The 21,516-nt window shown below is 43.8% G+C and overlaps 1 protein-coding gene across 2 annotated transcripts; it reads right to left on the bottom strand.

The window, feature by feature from the left end:
* Positions 1–1,398: 1,398 nt before the first annotated feature.
* epha2a (eph receptor A2 a) lies at positions 1,399–14,616 on the bottom strand. 2 transcript variants are annotated; one of them, XM_047332859.1, is made up of 17 exons: positions 14,420–14,616; positions 13,510–13,577; positions 11,367–12,003; positions 7,347–7,502; positions 6,905–7,237; positions 6,273–6,400; positions 5,977–6,154; positions 5,754–5,856; positions 5,435–5,487; positions 5,197–5,322; positions 4,919–5,104; positions 4,761–4,822; positions 4,234–4,443; positions 3,959–4,108; positions 3,474–3,667; positions 2,670–2,825; positions 1,399–2,211 (listed from the first exon to the last, which is right to left on the bottom strand). In XM_047332859.1, exons 1-17 carry the CDS (start codon positions 14,493–14,495, stop codon positions 2,103–2,105), a joined length of 2,925 nt encoding a protein of 974 aa, XP_047188815.1. In that variant the 5' UTR covers positions 14,496–14,616; the 3' UTR covers positions 1,399–2,102. The 2 variants fall into 2 exon arrangements, with proteins under 2 accessions (XP_047188815.1, XP_035488109.1); XM_035632216.1 differs by having other exon boundaries at positions 4,761–5,104.
* Between the last annotated feature and the right edge of the window lie 6,900 nt (positions 14,617–21,516).

Raw genomic sequence — 21,516 nt, 5'->3', positions numbered from 1 at the left:
TGTGTGTGAGGAAAGGGTGTGGAGAAATAAGCTATAATTATCAAGTGTGATGTGGAAAGAGCGGTCGTCCTCAACTTTAAGTCAAGAGACGCAGCAATAGGACAGAACAAATGAGCTTTTAGATAACGTAATACAGCGTGCAAGGTGTTTAATGTCTCAAAAATGACACTGTACCCATGATCTTTGTAGTGAAGGCCTTACAGAGAGCGAGAGACAAGAGAGAGAGGTGGGGGTGATATGTCTGAGTGTCAGTGCTATGATGGAGCACAGTTGTGTGTAGGTGTGACATTCTGCACCACCTTGGCAAAGGCATCGAGGTTGATCAACTTCATCCTGGACGACAGGCGTCACCCAAAACAAGCTTCGTCAGGCTGCGGCGCAGAGTGTAAAGAAAAGTTAACTGTCGGGTCAAACATTTGTTTTTAGGCTCTTGGGAGTGGTGAATTAATGTAGTAAATGGGAAGAGGGATGGTGTCAGAATAAAGTTCTGTGTCAGGGGTTAATCCCATTGTTGTCAGGCAAGTGTTAAGAGGTACTGTACATGCAGCAGTATTATATAGTTCATTTTCAGATGCTGTAAGACGGAAGGTCATTGTGTTTAGTTGATTGGTTGAGCAAGGATGTTTAAATGTTGCACTACTGTCCGCAAAGTGTTTAGGATATGTATTCACAATATGTACTGGTTGTCATGCCTGTACAATTCAAAAATGATCAGTGTTTTCATCAAGTGGCAACCCGCCGTGAACTCACCCATTAGTTTGTGAACGGCTGTTTTGAAGCCTGTTTTTAGCAATTTTTTCCATCCTGGTTTTTTGAAACCAGAAGAGGCCTGGGGGGTGGGGCCTCATCCACTGTACATCCCCCATTGGACGGTGCCAGCTGTCAATCACGCTGTATCTGTATGTAGCCCAATGCATGCTGTGCTTTATTGTCTATTTTACTCTTAATGGGACCATAACTTACAAAACAAACATATGTATTGAAGAAGACTTGAAACTTAAGAGTGGGACCAAAAACTCCTCAGAAAGATGTTTACTGATGTTATAAATCAAGTGAGAAGTCATTTTCTCATAGACTTCTATAGAAACTGCATTTTAATATCTATTCATAAGTACAATGTGAAGGAACGTCAGTAATTTCAAAGGTATTTTCTTGAGTCCTGGAGAAAACTGAAATTTCACATGATGATTGACATTAGATGAATCAAAGTTCACATCTATCCAGTAGTTTTTAAGGAGGCTCACTCAAATGTCAACCTCATGGTGGCGCTGGAGCTCAGGGGATCACCACAGTCTGTGGGATTCATCCTCTGAGGACCACAAATGTCTGCTTAGATATTTCAGTGTGGACTAAAGTGTTGAATTGACTCACACACTCGTTTGCAAGAAAGAGATCCAGTCACGGGGAACACTGATTTTATTTAAAACGCAAGAATACACCATCTGGCAAACGTGCGCCGGATCATCATTTGTTATTTATTATGTTACACATGTCATAAATATAAAATGAAAAATAAATATTAAATAAAAAATGGACAATTGTATTAAGACTTGGTGTAAACAAACAAGTGATTTTTTCAGGAAAATACATCATGTGGTACAGAGACTTACTACATAACCATAAGAATGTGTGATCCTTTGCCCTGAGTGGAACAGTAATTTCAAAGTTGAAAGCAAGTCTCAAAAGGTGTCGCAAAACAAACTGATGTAAGGATCCAGAAACACTGGCGAAATGAATTGAGTGCTTGGAAGAACAAGCCCTTAATCATAAAGAGCCTTAAATATTTCAGTCATTCAGTAAATACTGAGCCAAGCGCTCTTTGCATTGTCTCACTACGTCACATAATTTATGTTATATAAAACATTTTTTACATGAAGATAAAAATATTCCTCTTCTCGTATCATAATGTACATAAGTGTTTTTTAATCTCAGTCCTTTCTGAGTGGCTCGGAGGGTCCTCGTCAGTCGTGCCACACTGTGCCGAAGAGGGGGAAAAAACCCCTGCAGCGTAGCTTGGTTTCATCCCCCACTTCAGTCCTCCATCTCCGTGAGTAAAATGGCATGGTCTGTCAGTGCACTTTAATTTGGAGGAATGCTCGAGATCACACCGCGAACACGCTGAGCGAGCTGGCCTCATCTTTCAGGCCCAGGATGCTGTAGGCTATCCTCTTCATGTGACCGGGCAGCCGCACGCCAATATTCCTGATGTCTCTGAAAGGAGAAGACAGATCACACAGATGGTTTTAGTGAGCTTGAAAAACAATACGCACGAGACCACAGTGGTACTGAACTGATAGCCCCGTCAGGGTTATTTGTACCCACGAAATGTTGTAAAGTAGCTCATAAAGCAAGTGGCTGTATAAGTGGTGGAAATAAATTAAAAAATAATCGATAAAAAGTTCAAATAGCGAACCAAAATAATAGATAGAGAGCTGAGTTTGATCTTTTACTTGCGTAAAATCATGACAGTTGTATATAATGTACAGTGTTAAAAGGCCGGAACCACTGCTGTGGAAGTCATAGAGAGGAATGGCGTGGGCGGACGCGGAGTTATTCCTGCATCACAAACTGGATACCAAATGTTTAAGCTGAGAACTCAATATGTTCTGTGTGTGAACACAGAACGTGGCGCGGTGCCAGAGCTGCGACAGTGTCACGTGTGCACTTACTCGTGCCTCAGGGAGAGCACCTGCTCCATGGTCGTGATGCCCGCGCGGGCGAAGCTGTCGCTGTACTGGCTCATCTTGATGGACTCCAGCCACTCGGGCACCGACCGGAACATGGTGCCGTCACAGCCGCTGGTGCTCGGCAGGCGGATGGACACTCTGCGGGGGGCAACGTAAACTTACATTACTCATTGTCATTTACTGCCACTGCATGTACACTGAATGCATGTGAGGGTGTTTGAACAAAACAAGTTTTATAACAGATAGTTACATAATATTTTTCAATAACTTCTAATCCTCTGATGGAAATTACCAGGACTAGTACTAGTTACAGATCTTGGAAATGGAAGACACATTTTGGACGATGAATTCCTTACTTTTTAATGTGCAAGAAGGGCTTTTAAATACAAATATAGATGCTGTGATTTTAAAGCCCTCAGAATTTACTATATATCTGAGTGGATTATTATTAATAACGGTAATAAATTCCCCAAGTGTTAGTACAAGTGTGTTTATGAAGTAGCTGACACTTTGGTACGTGTAAAAGCAACAATTGCCGTTTTATGGAGGGCTACGTTCAGGACTATTTATTGTTCAGGGGCCGTTGGCAGGCAACCAGGAAGTCACCGTCCAAGAATAGTTCCCACATATAAAACCCCATTAAATTTTACACTTTGTTTTTGTACAGATTATATATACAAGATATACGGTGGTAATGAGTATCACTTGGTTTATTGTTCTTTATTCTTGAGTGACTTTATTATTTTGTCACCATAATGTAATCCCCAATAAAGTAAACATTCATACCGTGGATCAAAGTCAGCGATGGTTTTCAAAGACTCCGGGCTCCGGAGCAGCTTGTCCAAAATGTTGACGATGTCTGAGAAGCGAGGTCGTTTGGAGCGGTCGTGCTGCCAACACTGCAGCATGAGCTGGTAGATGGCGGACGGGCAGTCCATCGGAGCAGGAAGCCTGAAGGCCTCGTTGATGGCTTTCATGACCTGAGGAAGAGACCAGGGCAGAGGTTTCAAGTATATTTATGGCTGAGGCGACAGACGAACCGTTTGAATAGGCCGCAGTCCAAAAAAGTGCTGTGCTCGTATGTTGACGTTAACAGTAAAATTTACAGAAGGGGTGGTGGGAAACTGCGCTGGATGTCAGGCAACTTTCAATCACCGCCTACCCTGAAGCAACTCAGTGGTAATACATATTTAATTCTGACCCGCACAGGCCAAAACCATCCCTCATCTCAACCAGGAGAGTTGGAAAGAATCGTGACAGATGAAACGTACCTCGTGGTTGCTCATGTCCCAGTAGGGTCGTTCGCCAAATGCCATGACTTCCCACATCACGATGCCGAAGCTCCACACGTCGCTGGCTGAGGCGAATTTCCTGTATGCGATGGCCTCGGGGGCCGTCCAGCGGATGGGGATTTTACCTCCCTGACAGAAGAGAGAAATTAATAAGCTTTGAGTGGAATGGAAACACACTGTGCTGAAAGATCAACACTCAGAGCCGGACTCTGCTGCTGTGCTTTTAGTCGGCGAAATGTAGCTGGTAGACTTACTCTGGTTGTGTAGGTGCCCTCAGCATCGTCCTCCAGCACACGAGAAAGGCCAAAATCAGACACTTTACACTCCAGGTTGCTGTTCACCAGAACGTTCCTCGCTGCAAGGTCACGGTGGACGTAGCTCATGTCAGAGAGGTATTTCATGCCAGCAGCTATTCCACGCAGCATTCCCACCAGCTGATACGAAGGAATCTCTCCGTCCCGGCCCTGAAGGGAACAAAAATGCATCTGAAAGTTAACATTTTATTCATAGACTTTATTTGAAATTGAGTTTTACTGTGCCATGAATTCCAGTCTTTAATATGTACTGCATATAAGTAAAAGTTTGACATTTCTGGAAATATGCTCATTAGTTTTCTTGCCGAGTATTCGTTGATAATATCTGTAATACTCATGTCAGTCCATTTCAATCGATCAAATTTAAATGAGTCAGAGGCAGTAAGTTTAACAGTATAGTTAAAGACAAATGATATGAATAAAAATAAATGTGAAGTTGAAGTAATTTGAGTCCTGCTGGAACCTACCTTCAGATATGTGTCTAGAGCTCCGTTCTCCATGTATTCAGTCACTATCATGGCATGTTTGACTGAAAAACATAAACAAATTGTGTTTAGTGAAAGATGAACATACACACAGTTGATTAAAATAACTTGTGTGAACGGCTGTTTGATTCGAGACTCACATTTGGTGACGACTCCCTCCAGGCGGATGATGTTCGGGTGCGAGAACTGGCCCATGATGCTGGCCTCGCTCAGGAAGTCTTGCCTCTGTTTCTCCGAGTAGCCCAGCTTCAGGGTCTTGATTGCGACGGTCACTTCTCCTCGCCCAGGAGCCTTCATCACGCCCCAAAACACTTCCCCAAACTCTCCTGATCGGCAGACGGAACAGCAGGATGTCAGAAAAACAGAAGCATGCGGAGGTTTTCTCAAATGAAAAGGTAAGCAGTTTAAAAACACTTACCGACACCAATGACTTTTTGTTTGCTGATAGCACTCGGGTCGATTTCTGTGACAAACTTTTGGATGGCAATGTTCGGGTCCTCATACATGTGTGGATCAACGTAGGTCTTCAGAGGCTTGAGCTGATCTGAGGAGGAATTAATGGTCAGAATATTAGACTAAGTAAAAACTCCAAAAAGAGCTGTTTTATCTGTAAATAATAGTGAATTATTATTGTTTGTACTGTGCGGTTTTCTAACCTGTTGAAAAGTAGGGATCCTCTGCTCCTCCCCTGACGTGTGTGCTCAGTCTCCTGAGAGAGGAAAGAAAGACCATCACTATAGGACTTAACAGAATACAGACTGGCTTTTTTAGTAATTGCAAGTTGGTCCTTGCTAAAAAAAAGACCAAGGCTGTTTTCAATAACAGCACCAGCTATTACTCATAACCGCCCCCAAAGATGTAATTCCAGAGTATTGTAGTTTGTGGCGTGTAATGACACAGTCTGCAGGTCTGCAGATAACGTTTATCTGAATGACACAGGGGTTGAATGAGGACATGAAATGTGCTGTCACCAACCGTTTGCGCAGCAGCAGGACGACCACCACAACGAGCAGAATGACCGCGGCTCCAACTATGGCTGCCATCACCACGGTGGACTTGCTCTGGATCTGAGACTCGGCTGCGCAAAAATCACAGAAACAGAGACATTTGTCAACTCAGGCGTGTGAAATAAAAGTCAATCCGGAGACACATTTGAGAAACAGTTTGCTCTTCTGTAGATTTTAAGGGTCGCTGGTACCTAATGGTGAGGTATGAAACTCGTGCTCCACGCTGTAGCTGCCGGGGCTGCCTTCAGGACTCAGGGCCTGGACCCTGAACATATACGTTGTGTTTGGGGTGAGGTCATTAATCTGGACTGAGCTCTTCTCGGAAATCAGGACAGTGTAGGTGGTCACGTCCCGCTCGCCATCGTCATCCTGTGCGGAGAGAATTGAAAGCGGGGCGGATTAGAACTGTTTCCTTCGGCAGAAATCCCTTGAAAAAATGTCTTTCAGCGACCCCACGTTTGAATGAGCACAGAGCCATCGGTCTTACTTTTCTGCGGTACATAAGCTCATAGCGGTGATTGATGTGGGCCGGAGGTCTGCGAGACAGAGACCAGGACAGAGACAGACTGGTGGGGCCGCGATCATCCAGATGGATCAACGTCACCTTAGGGGGATCTAACAGTCGGGGAGAGGCAGGAAGCAAAATAATGGTTAGTGACTAATCGCAGTTTTCGGAAAGGACATTTGGAAATGAAAGCCTTCGGGAATTTGTGGGTCAGAGAGAATTCCACATAACCTCTTCATTCCTCATGGTTTCATCACCTTGTTACTTCTTAATACTTCCCAATTTTCATGAAAACATCTTAGAAACATCTTTGTTTTTTTATGATTTCAGAAATCCACAACATAATCTTACAAGTTACAGATGTAAAACACGATTCAGTGGATATTTGTATGCTCTGTGCTTGCCTGTGACTCTAGTTGACAGTACTTTTTAAGAAGCTCTACTCCCAAGTAGAGATTGGTTCCGTTTGTTGCAGAGGGAAAGGTTGGCAATACTTTTCAACATGTTGAGTTTTAATTGGACCTTTTTTTTTTTACATATACATAATTAAAACAACATGGAAGTAAAGGCAATGTCAACAAACCACGAGGTTAAACCAATGTGACCAAGCTCACCTGTATAGTCCAGAGCCGTGGTGATGGTTGCTGTGGGTCTCTCTGTGCTGTACTGCGACACGCCGCTGTGGGCCTCCACGGTGAACGTGTAGTTCAGATGAGAATCCAGGTCAGAAACGACGACCTTGGGCTCCTGCAGGCCCGCGGGGCCTGGCTCGAAACGGATCTTCTCGCCGCAGGGGACGCACAGGGAGCCCTCACAGTGCTCGCACAGAACACTGTAGGTGAGGTCACTGCGCCCTCCGGTCACCAGCGGTGGGCTCCAGGACAACAGCAGCCTGCCGTCTGCCGACAGGGTGGTGGAGGTCAGCTCACGAGGGGCACCGGGTGGGGCTTGGGGAAGGAAGTGGATGACAGAACAGTTAGTTTGGTTCTCCAAACTGCCTTTGATGAGCGTGAAGGCTGAATTTTTCAGAAATATGTCAGTGAATAAGGATTTTACCAGAGCAGGGAGATGCGGGAGGGTCCGAAGGGGAGCGGAAGAAACCTTCCTCACATTGACATTCAGTGGCACCGGCCGTGGAGGGCTTGGTATTATCAGGACAATGCTGACACAACTCGCTCGATACAGATGGCTTGAAGTAGCCTGGCTTGCAAGCTGTACAGGAGAAAGAAGGTGTGTGTTAGTTTAAGCATGACATATAGGAATAACTGTGGAACAGACAAACACAGGAAGGGATGACTAATCAAAATGCAAACAATGAAGCTGTGTCTGTAATACCAGCCCTTTACACGGAACAGGAAGCTTTTGTTGTTGGTAACCTATAATCACGGAGTCTTTGTATCCAGAGGAATGAAAAGGGATTTCCCTGACGATCTGCCTCCACTTGCCTCTTTTGCTCGGAGGCCTAATCTCAGGTCACATTGCCGGTGTCAACCGGATGAGTCCAGTGCATTAAATCAATCAGGTGATCTGATCTGCCTTTCCCCCTGTGAACTCACACTCGGCTCATATTCTCTGGCAGATGACATTTGTGTTTTTGCCAAAGGAAATGGCACCTCGGCCACTGCCGGAGTGCTGCGATGGACATTTCAGCGCACAGATAAACAGCCTTCCAGGGCATGGGAGGTTAATGAACATGCAGACTGGACAGAAACCAGGATGCAAGCGATTGCAAGCCAGTCTGAGACTGATGTTTCCTCCCTTTCTTCCTTCCTTCCGCTAACCCCCGGACACTGGTCGCAAATTACAGCATGCGAGGTTGAATAGTTGTTGTACAAGAGAATCAGGAAAGAGGAAGAGCAGCTGGAAACAAGTAGGATTTTCAGTGCGTTTATGGAAACAGATGCACATACTTTCGGGTTGTGATAAAGGCCTCGGAGCACAGTAAAAAACTAAACAAAAAAAACATAAAAAGAGTGGATCCTATGAAAGATCGCGTGTCTCTGCTTTCATTCTGCTGTGTCTCTAAGGAAGCCTTTCATGTGGTCCCTGTGCTGGTGGCCGAGAGAAGAGGTCGAGTGAACCCTGGATTGAAGACGTGGTCGCGTTACTTCACCACCAAGGCAGAAGGACCTTTGCACTCTGAGCACTGCCGCGCTGGTGGAGAGGCAGCAGGTTGAGTTTGAGTGGGAGGGACAGAGATGAATAGATGGATGGATGGATGGGGGATGGGGGCAAAGGTCTGGAGCACCAACAGAAGTTCTCTCAGGGGAGTCAGTTGGCGGCAGTGGGGGTGTCGCCGAGGTCTTTTCGCATAAGAAAAAAAGGGGGCCAGCCCATTTCATCTTGAGCTGGAGCAGCAGGACCTCTGTCACGTACCAAAGAAACTCCAGCCCTATTCATCTATTGTCTCCGAGATTGGACAGAGTGGTGCCATAAATATGTTGCGCTACTTATTATACGGCTCGAAAAATGGCAGCAGGTGTGCAAGGCATGAATATAAACATGGTTAACGAGTCTCGTGTGGAATTATTCATCATTGCACTTTGTTAAGAACTTTGTTAATCATAAAAAAAAAGTTTAAAAAAATGTTCGAATCTAATTAAAAAGTTTAAACAAATGACTCTTTCAACAATTGTCCCGCGCTCTCTTTGACCAGAGCGCACAAATGAAAAGGACTTATGTTCCGTATCGGTGAATCTGTTAATTGAATCTGTTTTATGCTCTTTGTGCCGGCCCATTGTTCTAATGAGTGGGAACATGGATTAGGGAGCTCGTTGCGTGAGTTAACAACCGGATGAAAGAGCAAAGGGAGGCGAAGCGGGGCCATGTCATTGGCTAACAGCTGTCCTGTTGCTCTACTAATCCTCTTGACTAAATTACACTCCACACCTAACTAAGCAGCCACGGAACTAACCACCCCTCATGCACCAACTGTCGACTCGCTCCCCACCCTCTGACTAAGATCGAGAACAACCTGCTTATTTGTGTCACTCAGCATTCCTCCTCATCTCACTTTACTTCCTTTTCCCACAACAGTTGGGCTCTTCAGTGGAATCCACACGCAAGGCCCTGAGCCCCCAAGGCTATCACTTTCTACAGTGAACATGAGAGTTGCACTGAGGCGTCGGCAGAAGCTATAACATTGTGTTTCACTTATGTAATAAAACACGTTCTCCTCATGCGTCCTGATAATCGGGTCATGAATCAAGACTTATGAATCACCCCTCGACAGTTGCCTGACAATTTCCTTTTAGGCGCTCGGCTCAGAGTCCGCCATTAGCCAGGAACTTCAAAGTCTAAAACATTCCTGTGCTTTGACTTCCTCGCTGTTTCCGCCATTGTATTTTCAACATTGGTACAGGATTCACTCTTTGAAAGCACAGGATTTATCTAAGATATGTAGACTGTAAAGAAATGGTAACAAAAACGTGGCTGTAGGAAATTCAAATGTCCTGTCCCACCACGTCAAAAACCCAAACATATTCCATTTAGACATGAAACAGAGAAGAAGAAAAGCTAGAACCAAAAAAAGGACTGTTGATTAATTTTGTGTCAATCAGCAAATTAATTAATTCCATAATCTGTTCATCTTCTAACTGCAGGAACAAACTCCGAGAGGCGACCATAGTCTGCCAGTCAAGGTGACTCGGACCATCGCGAGTCATAAACCGCAGCCTGACTCAGTAACCTCGGAGAGGTGTGTCGACCTCAACCCTGTAATCTGCGGTTTCCGTCGCCCTGGCAACGGACACAAAAACAAATACTTGCGAGGAGAAGACACTGCTCAGGTAGCCGGTGTGACACATTCACACGCTCCTTCCTTTTAGTCAATCAGTGATACAGGTTGACGCCAGGGTGAAAGAATTCCTTTCAGAAATCCCCACAGCACACTGTGCCCTTCCTCCCTCCTTCCTCTTCACTCTGTACCCTCTCTCCTCCCACGTTTCCTCCAGACGGTTCAACACACCACACCCGAGAATGCCAAAGGACTGCCAACCTCCGACAAACGGCAGGAGCACGCACAGCATGAACACTGCTGCCGTGTCCTCTACAGTGCACATCTTTTTATTTTGTTTCATTGTTTTTGTAAATGTACCTTATGTATGCTCTCCCTGGTCTTTCTCCAGGACGGTACATACCACACATTTTTGTCATACTTCACCTAATTCAGTGTCACTCACATGAATAGACAAAAGCACAAAAAACTCAACTCAAAAAAGCATCTGCTCATAAATAACCAAATGCTAAAAAAAATGTTGCCTGAGAGTTTCCAATTTCATACCACATATTATGTGATGTGCACAAATCTTTACAGTACAAAGTTGTGGCAGTTTGTCAACAAGAACTATTTTGAAATTACAATAAATCATACTAGATGTGAGCTTCAGTCAGATAGACTTTGGTAAGGCACAGTAAACTTAAAGTACAAAAGCTTCCAAGGAGAAACCTTTTGTTTTTATTAACGTTTAATACTTACTTCTTGTTTTTCAACTTTTGGCCACTGAATTGTGGGACAGACAATAGTTCAGATTTCAAATTTTGAGAATACTTTTGTGATTTTTTTTTATAGAGTAAACACACAACAAACTCAAAGTCCACACAGAATTGGGACAAGGCTTCTTCTACTGTACGTTATCACCTCTAGTCATCGGCCTATCCATAAAACAGTGCCTGAGCCCAGCCCCATTCCTGAGTCCTGAGAGAAAGACAGTGGAAAGAATGCACTTTTGGGCCAATAGGTGAAGAGGGGATGAGACACCGAGGGGAGTGTGTGAACCAGTGATTTCTTCCTGTGTTACATGGAGCAATGTGCGGCTACCTCAAAATCGAAACAAAACAAAACAGGTTGAGACACCTTCCCTGTTTCCTGCCTCTTCCCAGGCTCTGTCCTGTCCTGGGCCGGACCTATTTCAAGACTGATACGAAGTGTTTTTGCAGCAGATCTCAAAACAAACCAGACACAATTAACATTCCTCCTAAGCACTCATTTCACGGAGGTGTTTCATTTACTACAACCCACACAGCAACACAAACACGTCTCAGTTGAGTGCATGGCACATTTCTGGCAGCGCTCACCTTGGCAGGAGTCCCCAGTGGTTTCGTAACCTGAGAGACACTGGCACTGACCCACAGGAACCACCCATTCTCCCTCAGCTGAGCAGTAGATGCGTGGGGTGGCCTGACTGACGGCATTCTCCACGCAGGCTCCCTCCACCTCCCTCAGAGCATCCGCCACTGTCTCCGGGAAGGCCGCCAAGCTCTGCACTGTGGACGGGCACGTCTTGTAATAAACCCTGGCTGAGAGTAGGGCCACACAAGCGCCCATGTCCTGAAAAGCCAGGTAGAAGCCCTTTCTGGACAGAGGCCCCACGGTCCTCGTTTCCGTGTTGACCTTCAGCACACGGCCCCGCGTGACCTCATCAGGAGCGATGGTGGCCACCTTGCGGAACTGCCCTTTACGGAAGTTGGTTCCCACGTCGGCATCCGCCTCTGAGATGAAGAGGTTGAAGGTTTCCTTGCAGGCGACAGAGGTGCCATCAAATGTGTTGCAGTCCCGCACGACAAAGCGGAGCTCCACGGAGACACGGGACGTACCCGGGCGCCGCTGGATGAATGTCGTGCGTAACCAGTTGTCCTGTTCAGTCGAATCTATGCTACAAACACTGTAGGTGTAGAAAAGCGAGCCATTCACCACCGTCTGTACTATCTCCCACTGTGGGACAGGAAAAGACAGAGAGAGGAGAGGGATCAGTGTGAGGGGCAAACGTCACTGTGACCAAACTACAATAATGAGAGGAGAAATGGCATTTTTTGCAGTGGATAAGTACAGGGTTCAGACGCTTTGTTCCTTCCAAGAACCAGTTTTTATTGATGAGACACCTCTTCTTTCATGCTGAGAGAGAAGCTCATAAAGGAGCAAAAGTGAGCCGCAGCTTTTTTCCACAAATTAAGATTACTGGCCCGGACATGTGCTGCGCTCACACGACGTGTGTGGGTTTTTCCCACTCACACACCAGGGTGCATGTGTGTGTGAGACACATAAACCCAGCAAATGCTACTGTGGAATACCAACTAGCATTTATGACAGTTAAATTAACTTCATAAGCACAGTGCAAAGGCATTGCAGCAGAATTGGCAGCAATTAAGAGATTTTTAAAAGACAGGGAAGCATTGACAAGCAGAGAGATTAAAAGGCCCCGTTCAACATTAAGATTTAACACCTCATATGTTAGCAGTATCCGTGTGTTTCAGTAAATCAATGCTGAAATGTGTATTACTTGAAGGAAAAGATCGGCAAAATAAATGGTATTTCACATAGTAGTTTCTTGGTCTGTGATTTTCATAGTACGAGGTATTAATCTTCTTTATTTTGGATAAATCAAATACTGAACTTCAGCCAATCACTTCCAACTTGTGATGTCTACTCTGACTATTGTACTATAAGTAAGCTGTTAATATCCGCTGAAGCCACAACCGCATATCCCAAATGAAAATATCCAGGACAAATTTACATACACTTCAAAAAACGTGTGAGGAAGCCGGATCAGATCAAAGCAGAGTTTGAGAGACAAGGGGAAATCCTATCTGATGAAACGAGAGTCCTTAGATCTTCTTGAAAAGTGCCACAAGAAATATGGCCCACACAGTGGAAGTAGCCGTGTCCTGTTGCTTTTTTTAGATGGAAAGCCACTGAACTATAGATAGAGGGATGGTTCTCCACATGTGGACCACTCTTTCTTTTTCTTTTCCCTCGTGTCCTCCCACGGAACACATCACCCTGCTGCTGCGATCTCTGAACTCAGAGAGGAATCGGAAGGGACACACATCTTACGTTTGAGTTTTATGGTTCAATTGTTGGAACAAAAAACTGTGATTGTGCAAAGTGCTCTTTGGCACTGTAAACTTAGATAAGTTAGGTTGATCCCTGACAATTTAATGGCATTCATGAGTTCTTTATGAAAGGGTAGCGTTAACGGGAGACCGGCGGAGCTCTGCCAGACCTCATTGAGCTGCCACTCATTCCATCGCTGCGGGAGAGCCTTTTTCTTTTTGTGGACTGAATGAGCCGAAAGAGGCTTCAGTTATTGTTGCCGAACAGAATCAATACTCTCGCTCGGCCTAATCGTCAGCGTTATGTATCTGTTGTCACGCGGAGAAGGGACAGTGTCAGGTCTTGAAGCTCAAGTCTTAAAAATGCCAGTGAGGTATAAATACTCACTCCGTTCTCATTTGGCAGCGTCAACCAGCCCAACTCTGATCCCGAAGATCTCATATCCAGCAAAACTTCTACAGGGACAAACAGAAACACACACAGGACATCGTTATAACAAGTACAGTAGCGAGCGGGACACCCGATGCATCAAGGGAAAATTTTTTTTGACACATAACATTAAGACAGACATTATAGTATATATGTTTTGTTCCATTAGGGTTGTTAAATGATAAGAAATGACTATGATTGGACTGTACAAATAAAGCCCTCTGCCTTGATCTCTGGGTCCAAAAGCTTTATGGGGGGGCACATGCCACGCTTTGACAGTTTAATCAAGCATGTCGGGGTCTGATTCAGGACTTGATTGACCGTGTCCCCCAGGTCCAACATACAGGTCTTATAATGTATGAGACAGGCGTGGGCAGTTTAAATCGCCATGACCGGAGAAATACATGAATCTGCACCACAAGTGAAACAAAAAAGTCTGACATGTTGGAACATCACACAGAAGACCCCCCCCCCCCCCCCCCCCCCCCCCCCCCCCCCAACACACACACTTCCCTAACACCCTTAAGTTGACAAAGGCCAGAAATCACAAGTAAAAAAATAAAAAAATTCAAGGAAAACTGACAATCTGAGCTTGTTGAACATTTCCTTCTAAATTGTGTGGACAAGGTGGAAATGGTCAAACTACAATAACACATACGGCATTTTTTTCTTTTTCTTGTACTGATTAATTAATTGATGAACAAAAAACAAGCCATTCTTTTGGGGAAACTTAAGCTTGGCAATGAGAAAAGACTCGAAGTTTAAAAAAAATTCCGACCTCCTGACTCATGAGGTGCGGTGAAGCTACAGGCTCCTTTTCTATTTCGCTTCACACTGTTTCAAACGGGAAGGGGAGAGAAGTACTCACGCTCTTTCGACTGGAGGCTGAAAAATGCCTGGTTAATAAATAAAAAGAGGAGTGAGGTGAGCCGACGGGGAGCCATGATTCCACAGGTTTTTTTATGTGAAAAATAAAAAGTGGAGGTTTAATATCCCAGAGCTCTGCTCCGTCCGTCCCACCGACTGACTCCTCTTCTCCGAATACTTCACTCCACCGGCTGAGTGAGCACGAGCCCGCAGCCCATTCACAAACAGGTGGCGTCATCGCCCCGCCCCCGCGCCCTTCGGAATGAGGAAGTTCCCCAAATATGGGAATCGGCGAGGGGCGGGGCCTGAAGCATCTGACCGCACCTGTTCCATTGGGGAGAATGGAGGCCCTCGTGGACGGCACCGTCAGTGCGTTGTCTCTCTGATAACTGATAATCATTTAGTCGATTAACAGAATAAAAGAATCATAAACTTTTTGATTAAGTCACCAAATTTTTCATAATTTTTGTATAGATACACAGACATTTGAATACAATACGATAAAATTGTATTTAATCCCAAAGGCAATTTGGTTCAGGGCAAGTATGAAAAACTAAAAACGGATACAGACATGCACCGACAAAGATAAATAACAACAATAACACAATAAGTTGAAGTCTTTTTGTTACTTGTGTGACACTTTAGTCATCCAGATAATAATCCATGAATTAATAAAGTAATAAAAAGAATCTGTAAGTATAGCTGCAGCCATAATCAAGATTAAGCCACACTTATCCTTTATTCTATATACCACACACATTTGTAAATTGAACGTTTGTGTCTTTGTGTGTGTGTGTGTGTGTGTGTGTGTGTGTGTGTGTTTGTGTGTGTGTGTGTGTGTGTGTGTGTGTGTGTGTGTGTGTGGTCGCATTTCAGCATAAAACTCAAAACTAAAACTATCAAATGAAAACAGTGGAGTAAAAACACACAATGTTTAAGTTTGTATGCTTCCGTGGTCCTGGTTAAGATGTGCATTATCAAATACAGAGATTTAAGCAGTTATATATACAAATTGTTGTCGTTTTATTTTTCTGTATCCACTCTATCTTCGGTACCTGTTGACATGAGAATTTACCGTCAGGTGTAAACAATCCATTCTAGTCCCGCGCTGGTTCACTTGGGCCCAGAATATGCATTTACAAAAACGTCTTGGGTGTTTTACTTGTGCTGGACTTTTCAGTTGTGATTGTAAATGTTTCAAACAACATTAATTATACGGTAGAAATATGTTTGGGCTTTGGAAGCAACTCAAGTGTTTAAGTTGGACAATCTTTTCTGACTGTCTTCCCAGTAATTGCCCGAATTCTCCACATCTTATCCAGCATCTCTTTCCCACGACTGGTAAAGGAGGGGTCAAGTGAGGGGGGTGGTCTGGTATGAATATATGACTACTAATGAGGCGGTCCTCATAAAGAACCTTACAATTTGGGTATGGATATGTGACCACAAAGAAGTTCTGACAATGGCATCACCTAGCAACTCTTATCTGGAGGAATTTCAGAGTCAAGTTTTCTCCGTGAAGCGACGTGTACTTGGAGAGAAGAGCCCCTCAGGCTGAGAGCCAAGCGCACCCGGCTACCCTGACAAAGAACCCCCCCCCAAAAACTCAACTGAAGAGGCGGACATTGTCTTGTCCAATGTTACCATACACGGACATTATTCATACAACAGACAGAATGAACGATGCTGGTCCAAAAAATAGATTAACAAGTTAAGTGTGGGTTGAGTTATGACTTTGTGACCTTCAAATCACAATCACTTCAACTGCTTACAAACACAAATTGAAGTTTAACATAATGAGTGGAATTCTAATGGGACACTTTCACCTTTTTAGAGAAGGAAGGAAAACAACCTCTTCTTACACTGCAATAACAGATGAACATTGCATGCAAACGCTCTGTTCTTAAAAGAAGATTTAATCTGTGTGGGTTTTTTAATGTATCAACTGATGAATTTCTGGTTGCACCTTCCTCTAAACGGTGACAGTTACATTTTAAACAGAATCCCTCATTCAGAAATTTAAATTCTCTTCCCATCGGCTATTTTTTAAACTTGATCTTCCACAAATATTTATTTATGGTCAAATATCAGTTCTTTTGAGTAAACTTATTTTTGTTTGTTTGTTGTGAGACAAAAACAAGTTGTGATCTGGTTTTTCCATCCCCACAAAGTCCAGACGCCATCCCTTAAGATCCGCATATACCTCACGTTTAATGTTTTTAATACACTTTGTTTTGAGTGTGAGCTGCCACTTGAAGCAAACTTGCACCTTAAGCACTCAAGCAGCTCTTTCTCCCACGTCTTTATCAGTTTTGCTACTCACCGAGGTACACTAAGGTTTTATTTTAAACTCTGCTAATGCTTTAGACTCCGCAAAGTGGTTTCTGTTGTCTTACAGTTCTCCAAGGTGTCAAAGGTTAACACGCTCTCTAACATACGAGTATGCAAATGCTTTCGTTACAATACAGGCTTCTTTTCATCCACCTCACAGAGCATGTGTCGTGCTGGAGAGAGGATCGCGGGCTCGCCCCCCCCCCCCCCCCCCCCCCCCCCCTCCGGGTGCCCAAACACCCCACCCTCCCTCTGGTCCCGGGCTTCTGAGGGCAATCACAACACAAAAGTACTTCACACTGGGGGCTGGGCCTGAATTCTGTGGGTCAGTGAACAGCGGCCGAAGCAGCAACGCCATGTCATTCAGATCCTGCTCCCCACTCACCCCCACGTTCCTCACACTTCTTGTGGTATCGGCAAACAGAGGAGGTGGAACACTTTTGAAAGCACCGGGGTGTTTTTGTGCACTGCCAATCTAAAATGCACCCGCTGTGTTCCACTACTCTCACAGTGAGGGCCCTCAAAGCCCTTGTTAAGAAATGATGGATTCCCGCCTTTGTGCATTTCGATGACTATCGTCTAACGATCAGTCGTGCAAGAAGGACTCCGATTATTTACTCAACACCGAACAATAAAACGACACCATTACAAGTAAAACCCCCACATTTAAAGTATTTGCAATGAAATGTACTTAGAGTAAAAGTTGTCATTATACAGAATAGCTTCATTCAGCGTTACATAATTACAGTATTTTATTGAATCGTCATAGAGCGGTACTTTAATGTTGTAGTTACCTCCTTCATATTCTGTTAACATGAACCTGCAATTGTTGCTGCTGAGCAGATTAGATGGTACAGGTATTATAATGGTGTTGAAGTATGAAGTAGCACCAAATATAAATACTCAAGTTAAAGAAATGTACTTTGAAACTGTACAGTAATTTTTTTTTAAATTACTAAAATACTTTCTTATATTATTAGATATTAGAATTTGTCTTGATATATAATGTCTGTACAACAAATTGAGGTATTTCCAATAAACCAGAATCCAACAATTAAAATGTAATGTTATAGAAATTATAGTATTTAAAAGTCTGCCTCCAGTTTATTTTAAAAAGGTTAAAGAAGAAGAAAGAAGAAGAAGAAAAGAAAAAAAGGCGAAGAAGAGGAGGAAGAAGAAAAGCCAGATAATCTGAAGGATTTTGAGTCACACAAAAAATACTGTGTGATCCTTGAACTTAAATGATAAAATCATACAAAAGCTTCCATGCTTTACAGAACAACAAAACAATCTCATATGACGACAAAAACATGTCTGAACTTGGATCAACAATCACACCACTGTTCTGGAGAGGACGGAGAATGCACTTGTAATGAATGACACAATATGATAGCATGTACAGATAAGATACACAAATATCTACAACAGAAACCAGGATTTGAAGTCACTTGTCTTTGCATACCAAGGCCAATACACGTACATAAAGTCTCCCACCAAAACTCAATTTAAACCACAAGACCACATATTGAAGAGTATCATTAAAAGTGCGCTCTGATATTAACTAACACCAGAAACCAAACTCTCTCCTTTTTATCGGCCTCACGAACAGGGGATTGGATGTTGCTGAAGCTTCTTTATTCGACGCCACGAGACGTAATGAGCTCTGTAGTCTGGACACTGAAAAGGCTGCACAATGTTTTTCCCTGCATGTCCTCAGTCACCTCATTTTTAAAAAGCCCCGAATGCCACCTCTGAGAAACGTTACATCTCTTGACTGGAATTCAGGGAGCGGTGGCTGTTCTCTCTGTGGGATGTGTTTATGTGCAGCGGAGAACTCAGAGACAAAAGGCACGGCACGCCACGACAAGCCTCCCATCTTATGAAGAGATGAAATGTGAGAATGTGGTTAAAAACACGGGGCATTGCTCACACATACATGGGTTAAATCTATTTGTGGCTTCGCCCCGATCAGTCATCGCCGCCTGCATCGGCGCTGAACTCTTGCATCAAAGAGCAGCTGTAAAAAAGAAAAGAACTCTGCAGGTAAAGGCAGAGAGATATTTGGCAGCAATGCTTCACCTTTGAAATACAAAACCACCGCTAAATAACTTTGCCTTTAAAGTTAAATATCAAATAACAATCATAATTAACCACCGAATCATCCAGAGGAACAAAGAGTCACTTAAAAATGAGCCTTTGTCCATTGCTCAGTATTATGTTCTCTTGGTATGCAACAAGTTGTGTATTCGAATTTCTCCCACACTGAGGTCCCTACAATCCATCTCGTCTGGCAAGTAGGAGCGAGGGGCGAGGGCATGAAAGTGAAATCTCCTTCAGTAAAGACCTGTGTTAAATGTAATGGGTGTTGGGAAGGGGGCCCAATAAAGATGACAGCACACATTCATATGCGTTGGTCTGTGTGCTCAGCTTGACGAAGTCTGCCCCGCAGGCTTAACAAAGGGGAGGAAGGAAGCGAGGGGCTGTGGAGAATGCCTGGGGGTGTGGGGTGACAACACACTCAGCACACAGACACGCACTAACACACACACACACACACACACACACACTTGCGCACACACACAGTGCCCCTCCAGCCTGCGTCCTGTGGTCTCTCATGTCTGAAGTCATAGCAGTGACAGCTGGGCTAGCATGCCCTGCATGGGCCCATTCTCTCTTTAGCAGCCACACACACACGCAGGCACGCACACACACACACACACATGCACGCACACACTCACTCAGGACACTCCATCCTGTTTATTGTTTACATTTCACAGTGGCTGGCCAACTTGGGAGGGCTCTACAGTGTGATCACAGCCATTACAGCTGTTTGTAAGGTAGTGGAGTTAGTGTGTGTGTGTGTGTGTGTGTGTGTGTGTGTGTGTGTGTGCGTGTGTGTGTGTGTGTGTGTGTTTTCCACATAGAATTTGGGACTTAACTACAATTTAATTGTGGAGTTTGAAAGTCCATTCTCCCTATAACATAATTGTATGTTCAAATTTATGCTAAAGCTTATTTAAAGCTATGGACATTTTTTTACGGATATTATCCTGCCTGTCCCTGAGCCCAAACACTCACAGCAGGTGTGTCCCTATATCCCTTTCCTTAATGTTCCGGAAAGTGTCCAGCTGTGGTGAGTGTGAACGTGTCAAACTCTAACTCTAACGCAAATGTCCAGACCCAACTTTCCAGGTCATTTTCTGGAGTTCAAGTCTGAAAACGGCTACAGACCCCAACACCAATGTGTCTGTGAAAGGCTCATATCAGCCGAGTCCATCGACCAACCTGCAAATCAGTGAGGCTTTTCAAAAATGCTCTTTTAGGAACTCTTTCTTCTAGACAATAGAAAAGTTTTATAACAACCCGTACCACTAAGTTCTTATAATTCACCTAGAAATGTGAACATCCAGTCAACGTTTCGGCTGTGACAGAAAAACACGGAGGAGTGTTGAGATTTTAAAGTATGTTTCAGAAAGGTTGGGTTTGTTTAACTTCAGCTGCTGACCTACATCATCGTGTTTGTTAGATGGGACAGTGAAGCTGCTGCTGAGTCGAGGCCTTCACTGTGACGATCACAGCTGTTCAGCAGAGGAAGAGGAAAAAGGACCAGAAGGTGCGACTGGCAGTGTGGTCCACAACAATCACAGCATTATCCGGCCAAAAGGGACACCTGCTCTGTTTGAGGTAGACCGGACTCAGAGGGCGATGACACCGGACAGCTGAAGTATGCAGAGGAAACAGGAGCGAGCGGTGATGTGAGGAGCTTCAGACTGTGAAGAGTGTTCTACACCAGTTAGAAAGCGGCTGTACCACACAGAGGCCAGCAGGGGTCGCCCTCGTTGAGGTGATATGCTGCAGTCTAAAGCTAAGCTATAAAACAACATAAAAGAGCAACAAACTCATCTCTGGAACTTGTAAAGTGAATTTTTTTTTTATGAAATCAAGAATGTGATCTGTTCTATTTACTAGTGTGAATAATATATTTTTTGGGATTCTTTATCCAAAGAAATGCAAAGAAATTTGTGCTCTCAGTCTTTTCAAACGCTGCTGCCAGGTACAAATGGAGTGTTTTGTCTTTGAAGGCTGCATTTTTATCGTCTCAGCCCATTATTTAAGATTGATACAATGACTGATATTAATCTCCCACTCCGGCATTTTGACCACACGTATAATACTGTCCATAATCAAAAACAAAAAGTTAAGGGTATGTCCAATTTTAGACATCTTTGTTATTGGGAAAGTAAAGATTAGTTTTACTTTTCAACACTTACAATTCATGATCAATTTAGAATTTCGAATAAAGCTCTGACAATATTATTTTTACCTGATCATGGGTGCACGTCTGAATCCTGCGAGAGCCTGAAATTATCCCTAAACAAAAATATTAATTTTATTTACTTCCTTACTTTTCATCTCCAAGAAGAGAAACCTATTCCAGGTTCTCAAATATGAAAAAAAATCCAGATGTTCTTTATCTCCTATGATATTATGATGATTAATCACTTCATCAGCAGACTAATTGACAGCAGAGTACATACCTGCACCAATCCCACACATGATTTTCTAGTTCTTATACTAGAAAATATATGAGAGAAAAGTGGTTTGATGACCTGAATTCATGAAACATAGTAATGGAGAGTGGGGAAAAAAGAGGGGTTCTGTTCAGGCCCAGGCCCCATGCCTCGACCAAGTTTAGTGGAAAATCAGTTTAGTAGTTTTTGCATAATCATGCAAAAAAAAGCCTCCTGTAATAAACTAAAATAACTA

The sequence above is a fragment of the Scophthalmus maximus genome, chromosome 6 (assembly GCF_022379125.1).
Source record: "Scophthalmus maximus strain ysfricsl-2021 chromosome 6, ASM2237912v1, whole genome shotgun sequence".
Taxonomy (NCBI): Eukaryota; Metazoa; Chordata; class Actinopteri; order Pleuronectiformes; family Scophthalmidae; genus Scophthalmus; species Scophthalmus maximus.
The sequence above is the reverse complement of the archived record's forward strand: the minus strand, read 5'-3'. Positions and strand labels throughout refer to the sequence as shown.

Coding starts and splice junctions, on each gene's coding strand:
- epha2a (XM_035632216.1), bottom strand. CDS start 14,495: ATGGCTCCCCGTCGGCTCACCTCACTCCTCTTTTTATTTATTAACCAG. Junction 7,238..7,346: donor TCCCGCATCTCCCTGCTCTG/GTAAAATCCTTA, acceptor TCCTTCCCCAAG/CCCCACCCGGTGCCCCTCGT. Junction 2,212..2,669: donor GTGCTCTCCCTGAGGCACGA/GTAAGTGCACAC, acceptor TTCTCCTTTCAG/AGACATCAGGAATATTGGCG.